At 37.1% G+C, this 19,880-nt stretch overlaps 1 protein-coding gene across 2 annotated transcripts in view; it reads right to left on the minus strand.

Annotated features, from left to right (window-relative positions):
* BCO2 (beta-carotene oxygenase 2) overlaps positions 1–19,880 on the minus strand; it is a 72,726-nt gene that overhangs the window by 21,429 nt on the left and 31,417 nt on the right. For both annotated transcript variants that reach the window (XM_070384221.1, XM_070384220.1), the window contains 5 exons: positions 9,649–9,860; positions 9,319–9,434; positions 8,424–8,526; positions 2,560–2,688; positions 557–717 (listed from right to left, as the gene is read on the minus strand). In XM_070384221.1, the coding sequence (XP_070240322.1) occupies positions 557–717; positions 2,560–2,688; positions 8,424–8,526; positions 9,319–9,434; positions 9,649–9,860 (721 nt within the window). The remainder of the gene's footprint in view (positions 1–556; positions 718–2,559; positions 2,689–8,423; positions 8,527–9,318; positions 9,435–9,648; positions 9,861–19,880) is intronic.

Raw genomic sequence — 19,880 nt, forward strand, 5'->3', positions numbered from 1 at the left:
TCATTACTAAAATGGGATTTTTTTGGTAATGAAATTATATGCGGGACTACAGTAAATTTGGGATACTATTTCTTTAAGGGGTTAAAAAGTAGAGAAATATAATAATGCTATTCATCAGGCATCTATAGAAAGATATTTAACCAATACGCTTTGGACTTTGGTGATATTATCATACTTGTATATCAAAATGTCATAAAAGCAACTAATAAAAATATAATTGCAAAAGTTACAGAAGACCTCTGCATGAACAGTATTCTCTTTGGCAAATATTATTATACAGAAAAATCCATGCTAACATGCCAAGAGGATTTCTTAGATGTCATTTTTATTGTCATTTTGTAATTGAATCAGATAATTTACAGGATAAAACCATTTCTTATAATTTTCTGATATGCAAAATTCACTGTATTAATTAATAAATAGCTAGCCCTCCTTATGGAAGAAGGCAATATCCTTTAATTAAGAGTGGCTTATGTAAGAAATACCCAACAAGGGAAAAATCAGTGATATGGAAATTTGCCTTTATGTCCAATCATTCATAGTCAAAATTCTCTACCTGACCAGTATGCTTATCCACCACATGAAACCGTGTATTATACTGGGGTTCCCAGCTTATTCCATCTGAAAAGGCCTTTCCTCGAATTTTAGAAGAGATGATTCTCCACAAATTGATCTTTAGAGGCTGTTCAATGAAGATGATGTAGTTCCTTGTCATTCCTAAAATGGTTCAAGTAAACAATAAAATGTTATTTGGCAAAATAGAGATGTCTGAAATGCAACAGTTATGGGGACTTGTCAGAATAGTTGGACATATTACTGTGACCTAAACAAACGCCAATCAGAAATAATTCTTCATCGTTTCTCAGCTTTGCTGTATATATTTTCTGTTCCTACATAAAAACAGGAACTTCCATACACAATGGAGTATTACTCAGCCATTAAAAAGAATACATTTGAATCAGTTCTAATGAGGTGGATGAAACTGGAGCCTATTATACAGAGTGAAGTAAGCCAGAAAGAAAAACACCAATACAGTATACTAACGCATATATATGGAATTTAGAAAGATGGTAACAATAACCCTGTATGCGAGACAGCAAAAGAGACACAGATGTATAGAACAGTCTTTTGGACTCTGTGGGAGAGGGAGAGGGTGGGTTGATTTGGGAGAATGGCATTGAAACATGTATAATATCATATATGAAACGAATCGCCAGTCCAGGTTCGATGCAGGATACAGGATGCTTGGGGCTGGTGCACTGGGATGACCCAGAGGGACGGTATGGGGAGGGAGGTGGGAGGGGGGTTCAGGATGGGGAACACGTGTATATCTGTGGCGGATTCATGTTGATGTATGGCAAAACCAATACAATATTGTAAAGTAATTAGCCTCCAATTAAAATAAATAAATTTTTTAAAAAAAGAAAAAATAAATAAAGTCATAGGTCCTAGGGGAAAAAAAAAACAAAAAACAAAAAACAGGAACTTCTTAGAATAGCTTGGGTTGAATGCCCTCAACTTGCATTTTTTAAATCTTTTTTTTTCCTTCCTTTTCAAATTGTTTTGGTTTAGGAAGCATTATATTAAAAGTGTCATTTATGATCTGGAGCTTCATTTCTTAATCCTTTTGCTATTTACACTGGAGGTAAGGATCCAGGAGCAGATTGGCTATAAAAGTTTATGATGCAGAAAATAAACATTCTGAAAAAAACTGAAGCAATCTATGTGGAATATGAATTTCCCTCCCAAAAAATATTAACATGATTATTATTTGTGGTCTTTAAAATCACCTAAAATACTAAATTCTATCCATTTCTTATGGTCAAATTCTTTTTTTTTTAATTAAGACTTTATTTTTTGGAGCAATTTTAGGCTCAAAACAAAACCAAGGGGAAAGTACAGAGATTTGCCATATACCGCCATCCCCATACATTCTCAGCTCCCACTTTATCAATTTCCTCCACCAGAGTGGTCCATTTATTATAGCTGATGCATCTACATTGACACTTCATAATCACCCAAAGCCCATAGCTTCTATTGTGGAAACACGCATAAATGTATATTTTTCCTTTGTATTTATTCAATGACAGACAACACAATACAAAACAAACCAAAGAGACTGATTTCTATGACTAGGAGTTATTCATTGTTTCATCCTGGAGCATCCTGGAGGGAGAGGCTGTTCTTCATAGAGAACTTAAGTGGAATTATGGCTGGGTGACTAAATCTCAGCCTATTTCTCCCTGACTCAATGTGCTGGGAAGGAACTGATAATTTCCTAAACTGACAGCTGTTTCTTAGAGCAGTCAATTAATGAAAAACTTGTTAACAATTTTTTCGTAACTGCTTGTATTAAAATATCTCTTCCATCAGTCAGTTGGCTAGGGTAAGCAACACATGACTAAACAGAATGAACTTAATTCACATCAAAACGCAACCTTGGTCTCTTATCACATACTCTGATAAACCATATTAACATATTATTTTCCAAAACTAGTTCCCCTTCAACAGTGACATTAAGGCAGGTCCTGTTAAATTTTGTCTTATTTCTGGGCTCACCAAAGCTGTGGTAGTAAGAAGGTCTCATCCCCTCCTCAGAAGCAATAGAACATATCACCTGGGCTCCATGGATTGTCTCCCCAGGGTCAGATTTTTCTGGAGGAACCCGAATAACATTATAGCAGGAACCTGGAAAATGGAAAGTCCTGTCTTAAATGTTTTACATACATTTGAAGAATAAAAGATAGTCCTTGTATTTGCGGACTAGGCAAAAGCAATTAAAAGATTTATGCAATATGCATGACACATATATTTCATAAGGGGTTATTTCAAAGACATGGATACAAAAATATATTAACTTTATAAACAGTATTAGCTAAGGTTTTGAAACATCATACACAAAGTAACTAACCAACAGCTATTGTATTTTAATATTCACAAATGGTTCCCTTCTAGCTCTCTGAAGATGAACTCAATCCCAGCTTCAAGGAAAAGATAGGATAGCAGCCAGGAATATCTTCAAATTCTATCTGTCCTTCTCCCCACTCCCCAGTTCCAAACACTACAGTCGCCATTTGTATTTATGTCCAACTTCTTCCATTCAGTCTTCTATATCCTTGGGGTCACTTTGGGTCTCCTCTCCTCCCATCTTATCAACATTCACTCATGCAATTATTCATCTGACTATTATTACTTCCTCAATAATCAACTCAGGTACCCAGTCCTTAAGCAGATTTTCCCATCCAAAGATATTTGTTGCCCCTCCTTTATGCTCTGATTATATTCTACACTGTCAGAGTATTTATTTCATTTACTATAATTTTCTGTGTATTTATCTGTTTCCTAGCAGACTAGGCTCTTCTGGAGCAGGAATTATGTCTGACACATCTTTGCATCCTCAGTACCAAACACTGACCTGTAGGTAAACCATAAAAAACTATTGTTGGATTGACTAAGAACATATGTTTGTTAAATAACTCAACGAATGAACAAATACTGAGATCATACTGAATTATCTTTCTGGTGTTAGAAGTGCCAACGTAGGTCCTGAGGAACCTGTAACTTGTAGAATCTCACAATCTTTTCACCTCTTTTGGAACAGGATAACCATCTGGTTCCCTACTCATTTATCAGCAGCTCCTTGAGAGCTAAGTCACTTCAGTCACATCTGACTCTTTGCAACCCTGTGAACCATAGCCCACCAGGTTACTCTGTCCATGGGATTTTCTAGGCAAGAATACTGGGGTGGGTTGCCATTTCCTCCTCCAGGTGATCTTCCTGATCCAGGGATCCAATCTGCATCTCTTAAGTCTCCAACATTGGCAGGAGGGCTCTTTACTGCTAGCACCACCTGGGAAGCCCTTACCGAATGTCAGTTATATCCCAGGCACTCTTCTACGAGTCCTAAGCAGCATATTCTAGACACTTGTGTACAGCAAAATAGTGTACAAAAGAGACAAAAGGCTCTTCTTCTATAAAACTCAAATTTTTAAAAAATCATACAATAAGTAAAAATATAATGCATCAGATGAGAACTATAATAAGGAATAAACAAGGGAATGGGAATTAGAAGTGAGTGTATAAGGATGTGGACTGCTACTATTTGCAACTTAAATTATGGTGGTCTGAGAAGGCTTTACTAAGAAGGTGGCATTTGAGTCAAGACCTGAAGGGAGTGAGGAAGAGAGCCTTGAGGATATCTGGGAGAAATGCATTTCAGGTGATGAAAGTGAAAGTCGCTCAGTTGTGTCCAACTCTTTGCAATCCCATGGACTATACAGTCCATGGAATTCTCAGGCCAGAATATTGGAGTGGGTAGCCTTTCCCTTCTCCAGGTGATCTTTCCAACCCAGGGATCAAACCCAGGTCTCCTGCATTGCAGGCAGATTCTTTACCAGCTGAGCCACAAGGGAAGCCCAAGAATACTGGAGTGGGTAGCCTATCCCTTCTCCAGAGGATCTTCTTGACCCAGGAATCAAACTGGGGTCTCCTTCATTGCAGGTGGATTCTTTACCAACTGAGCTATGAGGTGAGAAGAGCAAATGCAAAGATTCTCAGCCAAGAATAAGTTTGGAGTGTTTAAATAACTGCAGTGAGGACAGTGCTGCCCTGCCCATAGCAAGCAGAGAGAAAATTCTAGATGAGGTGGGGTAGGTTAAAGGGATAACTGGCTGATATACTGAGAATAAACTGAAGTAGGGTAAAGGGAGAAGCAAGGAGACTGGTTAAAAAGCTATTACAATAATTCAAATGAGAAAGAATGGTGGCCCAAACCAGAGTGGGGGCAGTGGAGGTGATATGACATAGCTGGATTTTTGATATATTTTGAAGGCATTGCTGAAATTACTTTTTGACCCATTAGACGTGGATGTGAGAGAGGTATAAAACATGATTCCAAGGTCATCATCTTAAGCAAGTAGAATGACAGAGTTACCCTCGACTGAGATGGGGAAGATTTTAAGCAGAGAAATTTAGGGAGAAAGATTAAAAGTTTGGTTTTAAAAAATTAATTTTGTAACCTCTATTAGATATCCTAGTAAAAACACTTGAGTAAGCAATTAGTGGGAAGGTCTAGGTTAGGATACTATATGTTTTGAGAAACAATTATATATAAAACATCATGCTTTATACAGTGATGAGTTATGAAAGATAAACTCTACAGTTCCAATATTACCATCTCCATCTCCATCTACTGTAAGTGTCTAAGAGATTACATTATTTTAAATTAGTACTTAAAACTAGCTAGATTAAATGTTTAGAGGATTTCTGTTAATTTTAAAAGGGCTTTTTAAAAATATCTGGAAAAGTGAAAACAATTAAAAGCTTTTTATTTTGTAAAGGTAGAAATTACTAGCAAGCACTTTATTTACCAGAAAAAAATCACTAAATGTCCCCCAAACACATATTGTTTAGTTGAGCTCTCTGCAGCTACACATATATTTGTGTTCTAGTTCAAAAATTCCTCACTGAACCAAATAATCAAGTAAGAAAAAAGAAGTAAAGCCAGTTTTACTTGAGATTAGAGTATCAAGAGAAGAATTTCCTATCTCAGCAATTGGATTAAATGACGATTACTCAATTTACTAAATTTGAACACTACTAGTTGATGAACTGTCCTAACTGTAAGTCTTGCAGGAAGTACAAGGCAGACAGACTCCCAGGAAACACACAGCAGAGGACTGAACGCCCAGAGAAACGATTTGCTCAATACTTTGTGCCTAACTCTGGGAGACGCCTCAGGACTTTGCATAAACATCAAATTGAGGCAAAATAACAAGTACAACTCATAATGACTGGTGCAAGGTTTCTCAGAGATTCATAGGCCACTTTCCCCAAAACCACCTGGAGATCTTGTTAAAATGCATCAAGATAAGGAGTGAAGGGTTGGTTACAATGCAGATTCTTAGCCCCTTTTCAAGTATACTGAACCAGAATATCTGAAGATGAAGCCCACTGATCTTACATTGCTGGAAAGCATTCCAGATGGCTTTGGGGTGTTCTAAAGGCTGAGAATCACTGATCTAATGAGGATTTATTTTAGAAAAATAAATAAAAATGGTTAAACAGTATTTCTTATATTATGGACTATATACAAAGTTATCTATAACTCTTTGCAACTCCATAGACTATAGCCCACCAGGCTCCTCTCTGTACATGAAATTCTTCAGGTAAGAACACTGGAATGGGCTGTTGCTGTTGTTCAGTCACTAAGTCATGTCCAGCTCTTTCTACATGGACTACAGCACACCAGGCTTCCTTGTCCTTCACTATCTCCTGGAGTTTACTCAAACTCATGTCCATTGAGTCGGTGATGCCATCCAATCATTTCACCCTCTGTTTCCCCCTTCTCCTCCTGCCCTCAATCTTTCCCAGGATCAGGGCCTTTTCCAAGGAGTCAGCTCTTTGCATCAGGTGGCCAAAGTTTTGGAGCTTCATCTTCAGCATCAGTCATTCAAATGGAAAGGATTTATTTCCTTTAGGAGTGACTGGTTTGATCTCCTGCTGCCCAAGACTCTCAAGAATCTTCTCCAGTACCAAAATTCAAAAGCATCAATTCTTTGGCACTCAGCCTTCTTTATGGTCCAACTTTCACATCTGTACCTGATGAATGGAATGGGTAGCCATTTTCTCCATGGGATCTTCCCAACCCAGGGACTGAACCTGGGTCTCCTGCATTCCAGGCAGATTCTTTACTGTCTGAGCCACCAGGGAAGCCTCGCTTGGTTATTAGAGTTAATTTATTAAGAAATGAGTTTTTAATGATCAAAAAAAAAAAAATGGACCAAAAAACAAAAAAAGCTGAGTCAGTGTACCCATTTGCTTAAAGATTTTACCTAAAAAGATGTTTGATGCTTCCTATAACAGATTTGAAGAATACATCCCTACCTGAGGTCAGGTAACAAAGAGCAGAGACGGCTGGGTGATGAAGTTCCCAGGGTACCCTATCTCTTCTTGAGCCAGTAAAAAAAACAAACCTGAAGTCTTCACGTTCATATATACTTATATGTGTAAATATGGAGAGGTAGAGATGAACAACCCAAAAAGCCAATTCCTTACATTAACATATTCAAAAGTTAATCTATACAAAGGATTCATAGTTATAAATGATAGATTGACAGCTAAGATAGACAGTCAGAAACTTTTAATACTTGTACTTACACATTCCTTTCCAGAGGGAGATGTATATTTGGGTATATGATAAAGAATTTGCATGCCCTGAGAGAATCCTCTGTACTCAGTGATAAATAATTATTAAGATGGTCTAACAAAATGACTAATAGCAAGCTTTTTCTGTGTTATTCAGGCTTGGTGCCAAGCCTGGTATTAGACACTTGAGGCTTCCTTAAGCAAGCATCTTAAATCTTCTCAAGGTTCACTGCCCTCATCTATAAAATGGGAGTAATAATACCTTTCTTAATGCCATGGATGGACCTAGATATTATCAAACTAAGCAAAGTAAGACAGAGAAAGGCAAATATCATATGATATCATTTATATGGGAATCTAAAATATGATACAAATGAACTTATTTACAAAACAGAAATAGACTCAGACATTGAAAACAAACTTATGGTTACCAAAGGGGAAATGGGTGGGGAATAAATTAGGAGTATGGGATTAGCAAATACAAACTACTGTATATAAAATAGATAAACAACAAGGTCCTGCTGTATAGCACAGGGAACTATATTCAATATCTTGCAGTAAACCATAATGGAAAAGAATATGGGAAACTAACACAACATTGTCAATCAACTATACCTCAATTAAAAAATAAAAATAACTGTACCTTTCTCAGAGATTAAATGAGAAACTATATGGGAAAAAATGGTTAACACAAGCACATACTAGTTACTCTATAAATGTTAACTATCATTATTAGCCATTAGAACCTTCTGGAACAGATTAACAGACAGCTAGGAAAGTATACAGATGAACAGGAAGGGGATGTGATACAAGTAGCTGCAAATGCAACCAAACTTTAACCTTAACTTACTTTGTAGTGTATTACTCCCATGGTAAAAATAAATTCCTCTGTATGTAACATACAGTGTGCCTTCTCTTTATGTCTTTGCTGTGCCATTTAAAATTTCTGATAGTATGGTACCTCTTAAAAATTCAAGTTTGAGAAATATATACTGAAAATCTCTACAATGCATGTGAGCCAAAAAGCATAATGGAACATAAAAATGTGAGTCATGATGAAAAGATCAAATAGAAAATCAGCTTCTAAGTATATACACAAAAAGACCACAGAACATAACAATAAATTACATATTTGAAGTTCAGAAATGCAATTTCAGAGATTTCTTTCTGAAATTTTCAAATGAGTTTCATATAAGTTAACATCTTAGCCGTAATGGAACTCTGGGAAGACAGTTAACTCCCAGTTATTTTTTCAAAGACTCCTGCCGCAACGTTACCATCTTTCCCATAGGAGTTCCCCATGTTGTACGTTGTTCCATCTGGATCGTAATGAGGATGTGCAGTTGCTCCGTTCACAGCGATAAATTTTCTCCAGTTAACCTGAAAATTTAAGACCATTCAGAGACTTAAATTACATGGGTAGGTCTCTATTTAGATGCATAGACAGTAGGGATGTATCAGATACTTTTAAAATAAGATATAAAAACTATAGTTTAAGCCCTGATGTCTCACCTCTGTGAAATCAAAATTATTTTTCCTACTAAAGAAAAAGAAACTAAGAACAAACAATAAGAAAACCAAACAAAATCCCTCCTACCACCACCACCAAGAAATGCACAAAAATGATTATCCAGATCACAAGAAAGTTCAAAAGAATAAGCATTAAAATTCTGGCCCCAAATTTTATTTTGCTTTAAATTAATGTATAACATGAAGGCAGTATGTGTTAGTCGCTCAGTCATGTCTGACTTTTTACGACCCCATGGACTGTAGCCCACCAGGCTCCTCCGTCCATGAAATTTTCCAGGCAAGAATACTGGAGTGGGTTGCCATTTCCTTCTCCAGGGCAGAATGGATCTAGGTAATCTCCAGTCCAATTCTACCTAGAGCTAAGCAGAAAATGAAATGACAGAAATAAGTCTGTACTATGCTGTGTCTCCTTTGCCCTAGCCTTCAGACAGTTGGACTAAGGAAGAAATCTAGAATTATCTTTAAGGATAACCAATACCACAGGCCATTCTAATGAAGACAGAGGGTACCTAATGACCTGAATCAGTGGGTAATTTTGATTTTGTTTAAGAATACAATTTTTTCTTCTGATAATAACTACTCTAAAAAGTATTTGAATGGAGAGAAATTTTAGGGTCTATTATATTTTAACCCATATTTTACCTTTTCTGTTTTTTCCAGGGTTTCAATGTCCACTTTATTCATAAAGTTGGTTTCCGTACTAAGGTAGTAATCACCCTTGTACAGCACATAGTTGACATTGGTGTTATCAGTAATTGCTGAAATCAAACCCCAAAGTTATTTAAACACCACAACTTACTATAGGAGATCCTAAGCACACAATCAAGGGAGAAAGCAGTTGAAACATCCTCTCATATCAAAATAAATAAATATCAAGATCCATATTTATAAAAAAAGATTGACATGTGTCATAATAATTTAAAGAATCATCACTATTACCTGAAAATTCTGGGCATAATAAAGGGTGCTTACCAGGCTTTTCAAATTTTGACATGAAACGTTCAAAAACATTCTTGCATGGGTCAGGGAGAGCCGATGTACCAAATTCTGAGATCACAATTCGATTACGATCACTGTTGGCCTTATATGTATCACTCTGTAGAAACTTGCTCCTATATGTCACTGTGCCCTTCTCCATCTTGAACTGGTGAAGTAAAGCCATTCCATCAAACCAGTGATTGTACCTTGGTAGGAGCAAAAATAGAAAAATAAGTATTAGGAAGAAAAACATGGGGTCAAAAGGAGAGATTGCAAATATAGAGATAAGGAAGTGGGATGGGTTCCTAGCACAACCTGATTAGTCAAAGAACTTGAAATTGAGGGATGACAGATTTTGAGTATATCCTGGAGTACAACAATGAAAGACCAACTTACATTCTCTTGATCCTAACCCCTTATCACAAACCTCATACACCAGAGGGCTAAAGGAAAACCCTAAGCTGTTGACTTCTCAGATAATTGTATCTTTACCCTATAGCCAAGATAATAGCATATGGAATGCTTGATATTTCTCAAATTAAAATGGATTCCAAAACTTTTAGACATAGTTATCTTCATATCTTTTATGTATTATATTTTCTGTTTATTTAAATTTTCTGTCAAATTTATCAAAACTATGCTAAAGTAAGCAAATAAGATGAATGTCCTTAGTGGATAATCATTTTTGTCCATATTATCACACTAGAAATGATGTATCTAAATGATGGAACATTAAAACACTGTAAGGAAAATTTTTCACTTTACTTTTTGAAGGGTTTAACATTTGTCTTTTCTCTCGTATGCTTGACACATTGAATGTTCAATGTCTTCAGCATGGAAAAGGAAGCAAAAATGCTTGGTCTTATCTCAAAGGTTTGTCTTAAAAGGTTACTGTCTTGAAAGCAGGGATGCAAATGGATATATGTACACCCATCTTATAGCAGCATTATTTACAATAACCAAAAGGTAGGAACAACCTAAGCATCCATCAGCTGAAGAATGGGATAAACAAAATTTAACATATAATGGAATATTATTCAGCCTTAAAAAGGAGAGAAATTCTGTCACATGCTATAACATGGTGAAATAAGCCAGTCACAAAAAGACAAATACTATACAATAGCACTTACATGAGGTATCTAAAGCCATCAAACTCATAGAAACATGAAGTAGAATGGTGATTATCAGGGGCTCAGCAGAGGGGGAAATAGGGAGCTATTGTTTAATGAGTATAGAGTTTCAGTTTTTCAAGATGAAAAAGTTCTGAAGATCTGTTTCACAACACTAACCTGTACATTTAAATATGGCTGAGATGGTAAATTTTATTTTTCATCACAATTGTGTTAAACTGCAAGAAATAAGAAAGTTTTTATAAAAGGCCCTCTTTACATATTGATTTAAGATGCCATCTTTATCATAAATCAATTTCTGTAAGTTCTTGGGTCCATTTCTGGGTTTTCTATTCTATATAACTTGCCCATTTGTCCATTAATATATTGATATCATAATATTTTAATTACATGTTCATATTTAATTAAAATAATATAAAATTATATATTAATATCTGATAAGGCTAGTCTCGGAGAAGGCAATGGCACCCCACTCCAGTACTCTTGCCTGGAAAATCCCATGGACAGAGGAGCCTGGTGGGCTGCAGTCCATGGGGTCGCTAAGAGTCGGACACGACTGAGTGACTTCACTTTCACTTTTCACTTTCATGCATTGGAGAAGGAAATGGCAACCCACTCCAGTGTTCTTGCCTGGAGAGTCCCAAGGATGGGGGAGCCTGGTGGGCTGCCATCTATGGGGTCGCACAGAGTCAGACACGACTGAAGCAACTTAGAAGCAGCTTAGCAGCAAGGCTAGTCTCCAGTCCATGGGCTTGCAAAGTGTCAGCCACGACTGAGCAACTGGACAACAACAACAGGGCTAGTCTCCACCCCTCAGACAATTTTCTTTTTTAGTGTTTTCTTGACTACTCTTGTATATTTATTTTTCCACATGAACCTTGGTATTCATTCATCTAATTTCCTTTAAAAACTAGAATTTTTATTAAGGTTGTATTAAATTTAAAAATTGACTTACGGAGAACCGACATCTTTGTGATATTGAATCATCCATCCTACTCAAAGAAGATAGGATCCAAGAGAACAAGATGGTGGAGGAGTAGGTGGATATGGAGTACATCTCTCCATGGAACATCAGGAATATACCTTCAGACACAGAAGTGCATACAGAATGCAGAACACCAGCTGAGAGCAGACAGGAATACCTGACCAGAGGTAAAGAATATATAGAATCACGCAAAACTCAGCAGGACAAGGAACTAGTGGGGGAAACAGGAGTGTTAGTAGGACTGGATCTGCCCTCAGTGGGTGGGGGAACTGAAGCTGGGGTCCAATCCCCACATCAAAGTGATTGTCTGAGTCAGAGGAGAAACATTTAAGGCTGAGAGCGAAACAGCTGATCTGTGGCAGCCTAAATAGAATGAGAACCAGACAGTCCTTGCTGCAGCCATACATACCCTGGACAGGGACACAGGTCCCCTGGAAGGCACAGTGGTTGGGAGCTGGTGTTTGGGGACTGTGGAGCAATCCCAGGGCAAGGGCTGCTGTTGATTGTAGAAAGATGGATTGAGGGAATGTAGGAAGGAGGTTATGGTGGGAAATGCCTGTGGAGGAAAGCCAGGCAGCCATGGAAGCAAGGCGATACTGCTGACTCACGCATAGGGGGTGGAGCCATCACCATAGCCTCTCTCTCCCCACACACCAGCACAGTAGAGAACAGTAGAGAGGCTGCCCCATAAAACGCCTGAGGCACTGAACTACAGAGCAGGACTCCACCCAGGATGTTCCTTTAAGAGACTGATGTGCAGATCTACAGAGTAGGACCCCACCCAAGGTGCCCCTTTAAGTGCCTGACATGCTGATCTACAGAGTAGGATCCCAGCCAGGAGGCCCCTCCCGATGCGCTGAACAACAGAGAAGGACTCCAGGCAACGGAGCCGTCAAAGTGCCTGAACAGGCAGAGCTATGAAGAAAGACTAGCCAAAGAGGCCTTCGATTGCCAGCTACAAGAGGCTGGAAAAAAGACTCTGAGAAGACCATAACTCCTGCAGCAGAGGCAGTCTGTCCCTGCATACTTGTCACTGCCAGGGTCCCCGCAAGCCAAGCAGTTGCACCACCTTCACACTCAACTCACTGGGGCAGAGCTGCCACAAGCAAAACATGTCTTGCATCTATGGGCACAGGGTCACTTCGGTAGTGTCTGACTCTTTGCAACCCTGTAGGCTGTGGCCTGCCAGGCTTCTCTGTCAGGGACGGAGGGTCTCCAGGCAAGCATACTGGAGCATAGTGGCCAATACTTGTTGCCATACCCTTCTAGAGCACTATGTTTTCCTGCTGCCCTAGCCACCAACTCCCCTGAGAACCTGGTGCTGCCAGAAACCCTGTGACCCAAGCAACTGCACCATCTCCACTTCTGGCCCTCACAGGGGCAAACCCAGTCCTTCAGGGCAAACCCCAGTGGACAACCCACATGCAGAGGTGGAAATAAAACCACAGCTGAAACCTAGGGGCAGTGTTGCTAAGGAAGAAAATCCAAAACCTTCCCACCAGCTGTACAAGCTGCAGATTAAATCCACACAATCAACTAGCCAGACTCTGTGTCTATGGAATATATAAAAGGTCATTGAGAGTTCCCACAAAAGAAAATGCACTAGTTCTGATAGCTGTGGACACTGGAGGCAAGAACACACAGAAGAAGGACCAGATTAGAATCTGAGCTGCCCCCACAGCAGGTCTGGATATCAGCACAGTGTTGGAGAGCATCCTTGGGAGGTGAGGTGAACTGTGACTCCCAGCGAGGGAAAGGACTCTGACAGCAGTGACTCAGAAAAACATTTATTATTCTTATGTTTTGACTTTTCTGTAGATTCTTTGGATTTTTTTTTTTTTTTTTTTTTCCTTTCCCCCGCTCTGTTGTAGCTGTCAATTTTATTGGCACTATGAAATCTAATTAAGCTTTTGAGCTTTTTATTTTCCCCCTCAGTCACATTTTTTATTGTTGTTATGAACCTCTGCCTCTATGTTGGGCTTTTGCAGTTCTGTGGAGTTTCCCTTTTTTTTTCTCTTTCTTTAATTTTACTATTTTAAACCTATTATTATTTTTTTTACATTTATTCCTTTGTTTGTTTTTCCTACTGTTCTTTTCCCCATGCAGTTAATCCTTAATGTATATAAATCTTCTTTATCTACCTCTATTTAACTTTGCCTATCTATTCTTTCTTTCTTTCCTTTCCTCTCGACATACTTGTTAGTTTTTTTTCATTGCTTTATTCCCCAGTTGGCACCTTCTTTAGTTTTGCTTTCCAGTTTGTGCTTTAGTTTTGTTTTGGCAGACGTAATATTTGGTTTCCTTTGTTCACTGAGTCAATCTATTGTACTTTACTTTTGTAGGACTGCTTGGTTTTGCTTATGGGTGTATATTAATATGGGTATATTCAGTCACACTTTTTACTGTTGTTATAAACCTCTGGCTCTATGTTGGGCTTTTGCAGTTCTGTGGAGTTTTCCATTTTTCTTTCCTTTTTTCTTTCTTCTCCCACTTTTTTTTCTTTTTCTCTTTTTATAATTTTAATTTTTAATTTTTTAAAATATATTATATTTTTTCTACATTTATTCCTTTGTCTGCCTTTCCTACTGTTCTTTTCCCCTTGCAGTTAAATTTTAACATGTATAAATCTTCATCTATCTCTATTTAACTTTGCATATCTATTCTTTCTTTCTTCCCTTTCCTCTCAACATGTTTCTTAGTTTTGTTTTCATTGCTTTATTCCCCATTTGGTACCTTGCTTTAGTTCTGTTTTTCAGTTTGTGCTTTAGTTAGTTTTGTTCTTAACTGGTAAATAAAATTTTAATTTCCTTTGTTTGCCAGGTCAATCTACTATACTTTATTTTTCTTGGACTGTTTTGACTTTGCTCATAGGTGTATATGTATATGTGTATACTCCATTATTTAATTATTTATTTGCCTGATTTTGTAACTGCCATTTGTCTGGGGTTCATCTTTGGCTTCTCATTTTTGGATATTTGTTTTACTCTCACTTAATGCCATAACAAACCACTTGTGGAATCTTCATTCGTGACCAGAGATTAAGCCCTGAGCCTTTGGAGTGGGAGTACTAACTCCAAGACCCTAGACTACCAGAGAACTAACCCTAGGAGTATCAAATAGTGAGAAATCTCATAAAGGAATCCAACTGAATACAAGACCAGGCATCACACAACTCCCAGTAGCACCCTGTGCAGGATTCTTCATCTAAACAACAAACAAAACAAAAATACAAACCCAACATCAGCAGACAGGATTATCACCTCACTCAGCCTTGCCCATCAGAGGAAAAACAAACAAACAAAAACTCAGCACAAAAAACAAACAAAAACTCACCCCACAGGAAGCTTACACAAACCACTGGACCAACCTTAGGAGGGCAGAAACTAAAAGGAAGAAAGAATTCAATCTTGAATCCTGGGAAAAGGAGACCTCAAACACAATAAGTTAAAATATAATAATGAAAAGGCAGAAAAATACTACACAAATGAAGGAACAAACTAGAAACACAGAAGTCCAAATAAATGAAGAGGAAATAGAAAAACTACATGAAAAAGAATTCAGAATAATGATAGTAAAGATGATCAAAAACCTTGAAAACAAAATGGAGAAAATGTAAGAATCAATTAACAAAGACCTAGAAGAATTAAAGAATAAACATACAGAGACAAACAACACAATTACTGAAATTAAAAATACTCTGGAAAGAATCAATAGCAGAACATCTGAAGCAGAAGAATGAATCAGTGAGCTGGAAGATAAAATGGTAGAAATAACTTCTGAAGAGCAGAAAAAAGTAGAAAGAATGAAAAGAACTGAGAATAGTCTCAGAGACCTCTGGGACAATATCAAATGCACCAACAGTTGAATTATAGGGATCCCAGAAGAAGAAGAAGAAGAGAAAAAGAAAGGATAGGAGAAAATTTTTGAAGAGATTATAGTTGAAAATTTCCCCAACATGGAAAGGGAAATAGTCAGTCAAGTCCAAGAGGCACAAAGAGTCCCATATAGGATAAACCCAAGGAGAAACACACCAAGACACACACTAATCAAACTACCAAAGACTAAACACAAAGAAAGAATATTAAAAGAAGCAAGGGAGAAGTAACATACAGGGAAACCCCATATGCTTAACAGCTGATCTTTCAGCAGAAACTCTGCAGGCCAGAAGGGAGTGGCAGGATATATTTAAAGTACTGAAAGGGAAAAATCTACAACCAAGATTACTGTACCCGGCAAGGATCTCATTCAAAATTGATGGAGAAATAAAAGCTTCTCAGACAAGCAAAAGTTAAGAGAATTCAGTACCACCAAACCAGCTTTACAACAAATGTTAAAGGGACTTACACAGTCCAAAAATACCAGAGAAGAAAAAAAAATCTACAAAATCAACCCCAAACAATTAAGAAAATGGCAATAGGAACATATATATCAACAGTTACCTTAAATGTAAACAGATTAAATGCTCTAACCAAAAGACACAGACTGGCTGAATGGATACAAAAACAAGACCCATATATATGCTGTCTACAAGAAACCCACTTCAGACCTCAAGACACATACAGACAGAAAGTGAGAGGATGGAAAAATATTCCATGCAAATGGGAAGCAAAAGAAAGCTGGAGTAGCAATCCTCATATCAGACTAAATAGACCTTAAAATAAAGAAGATTACAAGAGATAAGGCAGGACACTACGTAATGATCAAGGGATCAATCCACGAGGAAGACATAACAACTGTAAATATCTATGCACCCAACATAGGAGCACCTCAATGCATAAGACAAACATTAACAGACATAAAAGGAGAAATTCACAGTAACACAGTAATAGTAGGAGACTTTAAAACCCCACTCGCACCAATGGACAGATCATCAAAACAGAAAATTAATAAGGAAATACAAGTCCTAAATGATACATTAGATGAGATAGATCTCATTGATATCTTCAGGACAGTCTCCATCCAAATGCAGAAGAATACACCTTCTTCTAAAGTGCATATGGAACACTCTCCAGGATACACCACATCTTGGGTCACATATCAAACCTCAGTAAATTTAAGAAAACTGAAATCGTGTCTAGTATCTTCTTCGACCACAACACTGTAAGACTAGATATCAATTACAAGAAAAAAACTAAGAAACACAAACACATGGAGATTAAACAACATGTTTCTAAACAACCAACAGGTTACTGAAGAAATCAAAAGGGAAATCAAAAACTTTGTAGAAACAAATGACAATGAAAACACAACAACTCAAAATCTATGGAATGCAGCAAAAGGAGTTCTAAGAGGGAAGCTAATAGCAATACAATCCTACCTCAAGAAACAAGAAAAACATTGAAACTTTATAAGAAAAACATCTAAACTTTGTTTAGAAAAAACAACCTAACTTTACACCAAAAACAACTGGAAAAAAAAGAACAAAAAGACCCCAAAATTAGTAGAAGGAAAGAAATCACAAAGATTGGAGCAGAAATAAGTGAAAAAGAAATGAAAGAAACAATAGTAAAAATTAATAAAATTAAAAGCTGGTTCTTTGAGAAGATAAACAAAATTGACAAACCTTTAGCCAGACTCATCAAGAAAAAAATAGAGAAGAATCAAATCAACAAAATTAGAAATGAAAAAGGAGAGGTTACAACAGACAATGTAGAAATACAAAGGATTATAGGAGACTATTATGAACAACTATATGGCATAAAATGGCAACTTGGAAGAAATGGACAGATTCTTAGAAAAGTTTAATCTTACAAGACTGAACCAGGAAGAAACAGAAATTATAAGCAACCCAATTACAAGCACTGAAATTGAAGCTGTGATCTAAAATCTCCCCAAAAACAAAAGCCCAGGCTTCACAGGAGAATTCCATCAAACATTTAGAAAAGAGCTAATGCCTATCCTTCTAAAACTCTTTCAAAAAACTGCAGAGGAAGGAACACTTCCAACTCATTCTACAAGGCCACCATCATCCTGATACCAAAACCAGACAAAGACAACACAAAAAAAGAAACTACAGGCCAATATCACTGATGAAGATAGATACAAAAATCCTCAACAAAATTTTAGCAAACAGAATTCAGCAACACATCAAAAAGCTCACCATGATCAAGTTGGGTTTACTCCAGGAATGCAAGGATTCTTCAATACATGCAAAACAATCAATGTGATACACCATGTTAACAAATTTAAAGATAAAAACCATATGATCATCTCAATAGATGCAGAAAAAGCTTTTGACAAAATTCAGCACCCATTTACGATTAAAACGCTTCAAAAAATGGACATGGAAGGAACCTACCTCAACATAGTAAAGGCCATATATGATAAGCCTACAGCAAACATTATTCTCAATGGTGGAAAAACCGAAAGCATTCCCCCTAAGATCAGGAACAAAACAAGGATGACCACTTTCACCACTATTATTCAACATAGTTCTGGAAGTCCTAGCTACAGCAATCAGAGAAGAAAAAGAAATAAAGGAATCCAGATCAGAAAAGAAGAAGTAAAGCTCTCATTGTTTGCAGATCACATGATACTGTACATAGAAAACCCTAAAGATAATATCAAAAAATTACTAGAGCCAATCAGTGAATTTAGTAAAGTTGCAGGATACAAAATCAATACACAGAAATCACTTGCATTTCTATATACTAAGAATGAAAAATCAGAAAGAGAAATTAAGGAATCAATCCCATTCACCAGTGCAACAAAAAGAATTAAATATCTAGGAATAAACTTACCTAAGCAGACAAAAGGAAGAATCAATATTGTGAAAATGACTATATTACCAAATGCAATCTACAGATTCAGTGCAATCCCTATCAAATTACCAATGGCATTTTTCATAGAACTAGAACAAAAAATTTCACAATTCATATGGAAACACAGAAGATCCCAAATAACCAAAGCACTCTTGAGAAAGAAGAATGGAGCTAGAAGAATCAACTTTCCTGACTTCAGATTATACTGAAAAGCTACAGTCATCAAGAGAATATGGTACTGGAAGAAAAACAGAAAAATAAGCCAATGGAACAAGATAGAAAGTCCAGAAATAAACCCATGCACCTATGGGCACCTTATTTTTGACAAAGGAGGCAAGAATATACAATGGGGCAAAGACAGCCTCTTTAATAAACGGTGCTGGGAAAACAAGACAGCTACATGTAAAAGAACGAAATTAGAATACTTCCTAACACCATACACAAAGGTAAACTCAAAATGAATTAAAGACCTAAATGTAAAACCAGAAACTATAAAACTCTTAGAGGAAAACATAGGCAGAACATTCGATGACACAGATCAATGAAAGATCCTCTATGACCCACCTCCCAGAGTAATGGAAATAAAAACAAAAGTAAACAAGTGTGACCTGATTAAACTTAAAAGCTTTTGCATAGCAAAGGAAACTATAAGCAAGGTGAAAAGACAATCCTCAGAATGACAAAAATAATAGCAAGTGAAACAACTGACAAAGGATTAATTTCCAAAATATACAAGCAGCTCATACAACTCAATGCCAGAAAAACAAACAACTCAATCACAAAGTGGGAAAAAGACCTAAACAGACATTTCTCCAAAGAAGACATACAGATGGCTAACAAACACATGAACAGATGCTCAACATCACTCATTATTAGAGAAATGTAAATCAAAACTACAATGCAATATCACCTCATACTGGTCAGAATGGCCATCATCAAAAAGTCTACAAACAATAAATGCTGGAAAGGGTGTGGAGAAAAGGCAATGCTCTTGCACTGTTGGTGGAAATGTAAATTGACGCAGCCACTATGGAAGTTGGTATGGAGAGTCCTTAAAAAACTAGGAATAAAACCACCATATGACCCAACAATCCCACTCCCAGGCATATACCTTGAGGAAACCAAAACTGAAAAAGACACATGTATCCCATTGTTCACTGCAGCACTATTTACGATAGCTAGAACATGGAAGCAACCTAGATGTCCATCGACAGATGATTGGATAAAGAAGTTGTGGTACATGTACACAGTGAAATATTACTCAGCCATAAAAAAGGAACACATATGAGTCAGTTCTGATGAGGTAGATGAACCTAGTACCTATATACAGAGTGAAATGAGTCAAAAAGA

The sequence above is a fragment of the Bos mutus genome, chromosome 15 (assembly GCF_027580195.1).
Source record: "Bos mutus isolate GX-2022 chromosome 15, NWIPB_WYAK_1.1, whole genome shotgun sequence".
Classification (NCBI taxonomy): Eukaryota; Metazoa; Chordata; class Mammalia; order Artiodactyla; family Bovidae; genus Bos; species Bos mutus.